Source organism: Schistocerca gregaria, chromosome 2, assembly GCF_023897955.1.
Source record: "Schistocerca gregaria isolate iqSchGreg1 chromosome 2, iqSchGreg1.2, whole genome shotgun sequence".
NCBI lineage: Eukaryota > Metazoa > Arthropoda > Insecta > Orthoptera > Acrididae > Schistocerca > Schistocerca gregaria.
Genome location: NC_064921.1, coordinates 225,035,019 through 225,045,361, shown reverse-complemented (window position 1 = coordinate 225,045,361; position 10,343 = coordinate 225,035,019). Strand labels below are relative to the sequence as shown.

General features: G+C 39.3%; 1 protein-coding gene across 1 annotated transcript; it reads right to left on the bottom strand.

The window, feature by feature from the left end:
• Nucleotides 1-4,885: 4,885 nt before the first annotated feature.
• Nucleotides 4,886-5,500, bottom strand: LOC126335716 (uncharacterized). Its single transcript, XM_049999173.1, has one exon. It carries the CDS (start codon nucleotides 5,498-5,500, stop codon nucleotides 4,886-4,888), a length of 615 nt encoding a protein of 204 aa, XP_049855130.1.
• Between the last annotated feature and the right edge of the window lie 4,843 nt (nucleotides 5,501-10,343).

Below are 10,343 nucleotides of genomic sequence, written 5' to 3'. Positions count from 1 at the left end.
TCTGCAGTTCGAATTACTTCCAAGTACAAGACGAGGAAAATGATATGTTGATAGCAATTGAACACTGATCATAAATTGCATCCCCACCTGTCCTTATCGAAACAAGTTGTTTATATTTATGACTTTCTCTCTTAAAATTACACAATTTCATAGTCTCTCTTGCAGGGTTATAACTGAACCTTTTCTTACATGTTTCATATGCAAGATTATGTTAGTTATCTAAACCTACTGAAGTTTTTTGTTTGGTACTCTAATGCTCAGAAGTGCAAGAAACGTATTTCGACTGGGAAAAGTTTCCCTTTTTCTACAACAGTCATAATCTTTAGTTTCTCAATTAGAACAGTTGAAATTAAGTATATCAGTCATTAAATCTATCTTTATTTTAATACAATTTAACAGTTTTCAATATATCTCTTCTACACATAAAATGAAGCCATTAAAGTATTATTTTCTAAATTCTGAAGTATCTTAACAGAATTTTAACAACTGTTTGTATGTGATCCTGTAAGATTTGTACTTCACAGGGAGTTTTGATTTTTTCTCATATTCAAAATTCATTATAAACTAAAATGAAATAGAAGAAAAAAATTATCATATATATTTAACATTACCCTTACAAATAATTTCCTTATTATCAGTTATGATATTTATAATGATGCAGCACTTTATCAAATCCTTTATAGTTCATCTCAGTCATCAGCTGAGAAAATAAGTATATGGCTGATGAAATAGCTGTTAATTAATCTCTGCACAAATCATACACAACAACCTTAGTGACACTTCTAGAGCCATCTGTAGTTATCAGTAGCATATGAATGTTGGTACACAATCCTTTTCAACTGCTTCATTCAGTTGATATCAGTTTAGTGAGAAATTCTGGTAAGCTCTCATAAAATAACAGCAAGTAATTTCTAACATTCTTTCATAATCTACATGATAGAATTTATTTTGTGAATTTTCCTAAATATAAGCAGTATACCTTGATCTGTGTAACAACTTAGTAACTGATCCTTCTGTAGTGGATCTGTTGCAGATACATGTATTGATAATGAACCTCAGTTTGATGCTACTGTGAAGTGAATGTACATATGACATTTCCTGCATTATTTATGTACTGTAATTTCAGTTCGGTTTTGTATCAAGACAAGATTGTAAAGTCAAGGATTGGCACAGAAACATTACTGACAGTAAGGCAAAATTTGTATGCTACTACACTTTGGAGAATTGCAGAAGTCATGTTTTAAACATCAGTGCTGAAAATTTTTAAAAGTGTACCATATACAGGAGTACTATGTATATTGCTGTGTTAATTTAGCTTTTTGTATATTATTGTGCTGTGGACATTTGCAGTTTTGAGGTGAACGACATGTGAATAATCTTCACATAAATTGAGGCTAAATGTTTATTGAGTAGTCAGTTTCATAGCTACTGAGTGTCATGAAGCCAATGAAGAAATAGTTGTTGACAACAAACTATAATACACCAATTTTTTTAAACAATAGCCCATATCACTCATATACTTTAAAATAGCTGACCCTTCATGACAGTACTAATGAACACTATAAATAAAGCCAACACATAGTAATGATACTCTGTTACTGCTGCTGTGTGCAACCTGAAGACCAAATGGTATAACTCCTCAAGCTAGTCTACATCGTACAGGCATTGTAATGTCCTCATGATTACTATAACCTCTACCCATTTGAACTTTTTTGTTGTTGTCAATTTTCGACCTTTCTCTATAGTTTTTGCACTCATTAGATGTTCCTACATGTCCAAATTGACAATTCTTTTATGTCCCATCAACCGACGACTTCTTTCAGTCGTGTGTCACAGATTTAATTTCTTCCCCATTTATTCATTAGCTCTTCATTAGTTATCGAGTCTACATATTTAGTTTTCATTATTCTTCTGTAGCACAACATCTCAAAAGTTTTATTGTAATACTGTGCAACATGTAGCAACAAAAAGAAACAAACACCATATAGCTGAAATCAGTGTCATACATGTATCACAGCATAGCTTTAAAATCTGCTCTCAGGGAAGGTGTCTGAAAAGTATAAACATTAGGATAGATTTCCTGTATACGGTAAGATGAATCTCATGTGTGATCTATGCTGCAATATTTAGGACCGTGTGCTATGCTTCTAGTATTACTTCCATATCAACAACAATATGGAAAATATTTTGGCAATAAATAAATCTCAATTTCCATTTTGTATCTCTACATGAACATCTACTGTATTCCAGTTTTTGTGATAGCATGATTTTCCTTCATAAAAACAACTCAAAGACATGAACAGCATCAATAGTTTTTCCACAGTATATTAATTGTTATAAGAATCTTCCACACACGTTTATAACAATTTTCCACACATATTTCACATATATTTAAGATGTTTCACCCAGATTTGTACACATACTTCGCCTGTATCTCTAGCATTTTCATTTCCACGCAGCTCTATGTCAACTACTTCATATCTCCTAACGTATGTCTCGTTTAAGGATATAATTTTGTCGGTATATTTAGCAGCATATATAGATAATGTCTACGAAATGTATTGCGAATAGAGTCAGTAGCACAGAAGTAATAAATTTAGATGTCATGTACATCGCAGAATTTTTCTCCCATCTCAGTGTTTATGACTTCATATCTCCTGAAATATGTGTCGTACAATGATATAATTTAGATCGTGCGTTCAGAGGTACAGGTGAATACTGTCTGAAAAATGTGTGTGGATAGTAAAGAACTAAAAAATTAAAACGCCATGCGTAATGTGGAAGTTTTACTGCATGAACAGCAAAAATGTAGCATCGAATAAAATTTTTACCTCTCATCATTTCTTGAGGGTTGACAGCTACAAAAAGTTTTCGTAAAGTTTTGAAATTATGTGCAGAGTTTGTTGCAAGTCAGTTAATGGTCTTGTTCTCAAATACTGCATGAACGAAGTCTCGGTATTCGACCGTCGTGGGCTACAATTCTTTCTCACCTCCACCCACATCTCTTTGATAGACAGATGGTTCTTCCCCAGAATTTATGTTATACGTGTATCGAGTTTAGTAGAAATCAGTCCAGAGATCTAGTAGGGGATTATCCATATACGCTGTAAATGTACGTACACAATTACATTACTGAACGAGACATAGTTCAGGAGATGTGACGTTAACATTGAGCATGTCGAAATTCGCTAGCGATTCACGTGAACTATGTGTACAAATACGTGTGTAATATGTGAAATAAATATGAAATACAGTGAATGCATGTGAAATGTGTGTAGGTAGGCAAAGCAACTGGTAAAGAACTCCTCCTAATCCTCTGGATCGATTTCAGCCAAACTTGTTGCTCGTACTACTTACTATCTGCGAAGAAATACTGGTGGTGGGGGGGGGGGGGGGCGGGGGGAGAGGGAAAGTAGCAGTAACATCCTGTGAGGGTAGGTGTGATAACGTGGAGAGAAAAGGGGGTAGGAGGAGGTGGACACAGGTAGGGGAGGAGAAGATGATCAGAGAGAGGGGGAAGGAAAAGATGGACAGAGAGAGTAGGAGGAAGAAGGAGGAAATGGACTAATAGAAGACTGGAATAAATTCATACATGCGCAACGCTTGGCACTCAGCTAGTTAAGATATAAGAAGCGCTATGTGCTGTGCCCGCTGCTAGTGAAGCCAGTTCGTTTTGGATGCAGAAAGTTTTATCTTCTGAGAGTGCAGGTGGAAATTCAGGGAATATACAAAAACAGTTTAACGCTGTATATAATTATTTTGGAGTAAGCTGCTCAAATACCACAAATACATTTAGTGAAAATTGGCAGTCAAGATGTGAAGTGCGTTTTTGGGTGATTTGGATACCATCAGAAAGGAGGTGGAAAGACCAGAGCAAAATACAAGCGAATAACTAATTTAACCACTGTCAGTGCCTGTTTAAATATTCCCTATGTATCTCGCTTTGAGATGTATCTAACTTGTAACATGTTTAAAGTATGTGCGTCTATTATATTTTCGTACATTCTTGGCTTAAGAGATCTGAACATCCATAAGGGATATGAAATGTTTTGAGCTTACACTCATATGTAAGTTAAGTAATGCGTATGAGTTAAACAGAAGACAAATTTTGCAATGAAGGCTTTTATGGCTGGTCTGTATTTGTGACACCAGAAGACGGCAGACAGTTTTATAGGAATGAATGAAGTGAAATTCAAATATCTGATACCAAATCTGTCATCCACAAACCATTTGGAGTTTCTTGCAGGACCATGCACTGCGGAGACTGCTGCTGAATACATACTTCAAATATTTTACTACTTCGTTGCTAAATTTAAACAGGTGAGGTAGGAAATTTTCAGCAATTGTACAAAATATTTCTGTAACCATAAACAATTTCTTTATTCCGCCGTTTTATTCTTAGCTACAGTAATGGAATGTCGTGAAAACGGGAAAATTGGACCTGCGTTTTTTACTTACCATCTCCCAAGCCTCTGTTGCAAATTTTTCCGAGTTTCACACCAAACAATCGCATGCAGAAAGTTGAGCTCAAGAGATCCTAACCAAATCGATACAGCAGGATACTAAACAAGCATTTCTTCTTTTGTTTTACTATATCTAGTGAACTTGACGCGATTATGGTGGTGTGATTTACTACCAAGCGTCAACAGCAAACTTAATTATTGACATCAGAACCAACAGTAGGGCAGCAAAAAAAAAGTTGTACACACTTTTAGTGTCATGAACTGGTCATTGTATATCTCTAAAGCATCAGTCTGTCTACAGGACGCTCTTTTATGGGCAAGACTGAACGTAGCTTTGGAAGAAGGGGCAGGCACACACTCTTTGCATTATCAAGCCATCCAACAACTTACCATAGAGGAATGCAGATATACTTACCTAGCTGTTACGACACAGAGATCTGTTCCACGATTACCAAGTAGCTGATGGTTGCGCTTAGAACAGTTACCAGCAAGCGGCGGTCGACTGTCGTGAAGCCTGCTGCTGTGAAGCTAAAGCGTGGCGTTTCGGCGACCTGGCACTGCAGAGCTGCCAGTTCTGACCTCCTGACAGGGGGCACATCCACAGCCGCAGCCCTCGACACCAGCAGACGAGTGTTCTCCGCTTGGTTTGCCGCCGCCGAGCAGGACACTGCCAGAGCCGTCACTCTCGTGATGTGAAAGAAGAACGCCACCGTCGATGTCCACAGATAACTGTAGACAGTGGTCGTCTTGGCTCGATCTGGAGATGTCCACAGAGCCAACACCCCGTAAGAGGTGAAGATGGCGCCACTGAAAGAGTTTACCACTGTCAGTGCCATTGTGGTCCCGATGTGGCGCTGCAGCAGTTCCGCCCCGCGATGCAGAGTGGCGTGGGCGAGCCGGATGTGACGTAGCTCCGCCTGGTGGTCATCGACTGGGGTCTGATCCATCAGCAGCCGCGACAAGTGGGGGTCACCGTACCGAGTGACGACAGCTGCGACACACTTGTTGAGGTCGCGAAACCGAATCCATACCTCCATGACCAGTGCCACCACGTAAAAAGTAATAAGGTTGTCCAGAAATCCAAATATTATGTAAAGGAACCATAACGTTCTGCGCAGCCAGTCTGCGCAATGACATGCAAAACCGAGTAGTAAAACGTATTCGCACAACAATACGACAGCGAAACTGCAATTTAGTAACACTCCCAGAATCTTTGTCTTTTTGTTCCCACCGTGTCTTAAGCAGTTGTCAAAATATTTCAGTGTCTTTAGAAACAGCCTGAATTCTTTTAGCGTATACAATGTACATCCACCGAGAACCCACACAACTTTCACATAATGTATCAGCCTCATAGATAAATCAATAAAGGCCACGACAGTGGACCGGTCGCGGTAAACATCCAGCATGCTATAAACGTCTAAACAGGCGGCGAGGATTACGACGACCACCCAGGGGTTTGAAGGCGACGTGGCACGTCTACACAGCCCGGATGACGCATGTTTGTACTGTCTACAACGGTTCCCAAATCTCATAGGCATTAGCCCGATCATCTGCCACAAGAAACACAATGGTTCGATTATAACGCGAAAACTGATTTTTGTCATAATGTGATGGTAAGCTGCAGCCAAGCAATCTCTTACGACTTAATCTTCTCTCGCGTGAGAAGTCGTGCACTGTGAAGGTAACTGAAAACAAAATTTCATTCACAGTATCTGTAACAATGTTGTTCTTGTCTGTGTAGAAAGTGAAAGTCATGTGAGGGGTTCCGCGCGTGCAACTCGTCCTTTTAAAGCGAGGCGATCGATAGGAGTGCCGAAATTAATACCCCTTTGTCCTTCAGCACTCTATCTAATTAATCTAATCCATTACATGGCTTCTGTAGCCATTATCTACTTATTTAGGAGCATCCCTTTCATCTCCCGGTATTATGTAATTAGGACACTACCAAACGACTGCGTTGTGCTAACACTTGTGTCACTTGGCAGGACGTTTGGAAACCATTACTTGAAGGGATGGACATTGAAGATGCTTAACTGTCAGTGTCCGCCCCAGTAGCTGCATGGTGCCGGCACGGTAGCTCAGCGTGTTCGCTCGGAGAGGCGGTGACCCTTTTTAATTAAAAAAAAAAAAAAAAAAACTGAGCAAAGGCATCAATGATAAACTTGAACTCATGTCATGTGGCGTCCGCCCAGACAAAACGCAACGAATAACACCGAATGAAGAAAAAGAGTGGTCAGCTCGACAGTACGTCAATCCTAAGGGCCCGGGCTCGATTCCCGGCTGGATTGGAGATTTTATCCGCTCACGGACTGGGTGTTGTGTTGTCCTCATCATCGTCATTTCATTCCCATCGACCTGCGAGTCGACGCAGTGGTGTCAAATCGAAAGACTTGCCCCCGGCGAACGGTCTTCCCGACGGGGGGCCCTAGTCACACGACATTTATTTATTACTGTCAGTGACTGTCACTCTAACGGAAAATCAAACTGAACTGGTCAACTTTTATTGCCACCAGAGATGGTTCATGCTTCAGACACAAAGGGAATAACCACCGCTTCCCTTTGGCATTTGTTAAGTCCCATAGTGCTCAGAGCCATAGAACCATTTGAACCCTTTGGCATTTCCTATTAATGATTTTCATAGACGTGACAATGGGTCCCCGCAAACGATACTGTATTTTACACATTGATTTTATAGATGTTGCTTTGCAAACACAAATGTTGGAATTTATTATTTGCGTGTTGGCAAAGATAAATCAAAAGAATTTTACTGTCTAGAATGTTGCAGAGCTTGCAAGGACTATTTTATCGCACACACAAATATTTGTCTAAGATTTATGTTCATATCTTCTCGTTTTAAATTAAATTAAAGTGTAAAACGTAACGTAACATGTCTTCAGTCCTGAGACTGGTCCGATGCAGCTCTCCATGCTACCCTATCTGCAACCTACATCCTTCTGAATATGCTTAGTGTATTCATCTCTTGGCCTCCCTCTATGGTTTTTACCCTCCATGCTGCCCTCCAATACTAAATTTGTGATCCCTTGATGCCTCGGAACATGTCCTATCCAACCGGTCCCTTCTTCTTGTCAAGTTGTGCCACAAAATCCTCTTCTCCCAATTCTATTCAATAACTCCTCATTAGTTATGTGATCTACCCATCTAATCTTCGGCATTCTTCTGTAGCACCACATTTCGAAATCTTCTATTCTCTTCTTGTCCAAACTAGTTATCGTCCATGTTTCACTTCCAGACGTGGCTACACTCCATACAAATACTTTCAGAAAGGACACTTAAATCTATACGCGATGTTAACAAATTTCTCTTCTTCTTGCCATTGCAAGTCTACATTTTATATCCTCTCTACTTCGACCAACATCAGTTATTTTGCTCCCCCAAATAGCAAAACTCCTTTACTACTTTAAGTGTCTCATTTCCTAATCTAATTCCCTCAGCATCACCCGACTTAATTCGACTACATTCCATTATCCGCGTTTTGCCTTCGTTGATGTACATTTTATATCCTCCTGTCCATTCCGTTCAACTGCTCTTCCAAGTCCGTTGCTGTCTCTGACAGAATTACAATGTCGTCTGCGAATCTTAAATTTTTTATTTCTTCTCCTTGAATTTTAATACCTACTTCGAATTTTTCTTTTGTTTCCTTTACTGCTTGCTCAGTACACAGATTGAATAACATAGGGGAGCGCCTACAACCCTGTCTCACTCCCTTCCCAACCGCTGCTTCCCTTTCATGCCCCTCGAGTCTTATAACTGCCATCTGGTTTCTGTACAAATTGTAAATAGCCTTTCGCTCCCTGTATTTTACCCCTGCCACCTTTAGAATTTGAAAGAGAGTATTCCAGTCAACTTTGTCAAAGTTTTCTCTAAGTGTACAAATGCTAGAAACGTAGGTTTGCCTTTCCTAAATCTATTTTCTAAGATAAGTCGTGGGGTCAGTATTGCCTTACGTGTTACTACATTTCTACGGAATCCAATCTGATCTTCCGTGAGGTCAGCTTCTACCAGTTTTTCCATTCGCCTGTAAGGAATTCGCGTTAGTATTTTGTTGTAGTGACTTATTATTTTAATAAGTCACTACTTCTTTTTGAAGTCTGAGGGTATTTCGTTTGTCTCATACATGTTGCTCACCAGATGGTAGAGTTTTGTCAGGACTGGCTGTCCCAAGGCTTTCAGTAGTTCTAATGGAATGTTATCTACTCCCAGGGCCTTTTTTCGACTCAGGTATTTCACTATTCTGTCAAATTCTTCACGCAGTATCGTATCTCCCATTTCATCTTCATCTACATCCTCTTCCATTTCCATAATATTGTTCTCAAGTACATCGCCCTTGTATAGACCCTCTATATACTCCTTCCACCTTTCTGCTTTCCCTTCTTTGCATAGAACTGTGTTTCCATCTGCGCTCTTGATATTCATACAAGTGGCTCTTTTTTCTCCAAAGGTCTCTTAAATTTTCCTGTAGGCATTTCTATCTTACCCCTAGTGAGATAAGCCTCTACATCCTTACAATTGTCCTCTAGCCATCCCTGCTTAGCCTTTTTGCACTTCTTGTCGATCTCATGTTTGAGACGTTTGTGTTCCTTTTTGCCTGCTTCATTTACTGCGTTTTTATATTTTCTCCTTTCATCAATTAAATTCAATATTTTTTCTGTCACCCAAGGATTTCTACTAGCCCTCGTCTTTTTACCTACTTGATCCTCTGCTGCCTTCACTACTTCACCCCTCAGAGCTACCCATTCTTCTTCTACTGTATTTATTTCTCCCATTCCTGTCAATCGTTCCCTTATGCTCTCCCTGAAACTCTGTACAACCTCTGGTTTAGTCAGTTTATCCAAGTCCCATCACCTTAAATTCCCACCTTTTTGCAGTTTCTTCAGTTTTAATCTACAGTTCATAACCAATAGATTGTGGTCAGAGTCCAAATCTGCCCCTGTAAATGTCTTACAATTTAAAACCTGGTTCCTAAATCTCTGTCTTACCATTATATAATCTATCTGATACCTTCTTGAATTTCCAGAATTCTTCCATGTATACAACCTTCTTTTATGATTCTTATTCTTTAATGATTCGAAAATTAAAATGTAAGCATGTGTATTTACATGCGGACGTTCTTTGTTTTACAATTTTTAAGTCTCTTACGAAACATCTATCCTAACTGATGATTTGAAAATGATACACTCTTCCATAGCTGTATAAAGTAATATTTCATTTATGATATCGGTAATACATTCAACTGTCAACAGATACATATAAATTTATACACACAGGGTAGTCATAAAAGGTGTGAGAAGCTTGTAAGCGTGTTGCAGGGGAGGTTATCCTGAGAAATAATTATTAAGAGAAGAATTCTATACCTTGCGCCATTTCCGAGCTGCCTGGCAGATTTAATTAGTGTCAGTTGTACTGTTAGTGTAGATGATAGTGCGAGAAATTGCTCAATCTTTGGTTTGGTTTCGATTCTTACGACTTTCCTACCTGTCGCATGTCCAATGTTTGTATCGCTCTCTTATTCGGTTTTAGGAAACCGAACGAATAAAACGTTTGGCAACAACGACTCTGGCGGCCCGCTTGAATTCACTAACTTCAGTGCCAGTTAACTCCGAAAAGGCACGCGTGTGAATTGTTTTCTTAACAATCATTTCTCGTCGCAATATACCGTGTCACACCGTTAGAAGCTTTTCAGGCTGTTTCGGACCACTCTGTATAAAAGGTGCTCTAAAAGTCTCCTTACAGTCTTTTAGGACATGTAGGCAGGAGTGACTAGACAAAATTTTGAACTGGAAACCATCTCCGGAAATTTCCCCTTTACATGCTGCAGCCGTTTCAAACATGTTTGCTAGGTAGTTACGCAACAGTGTAGTC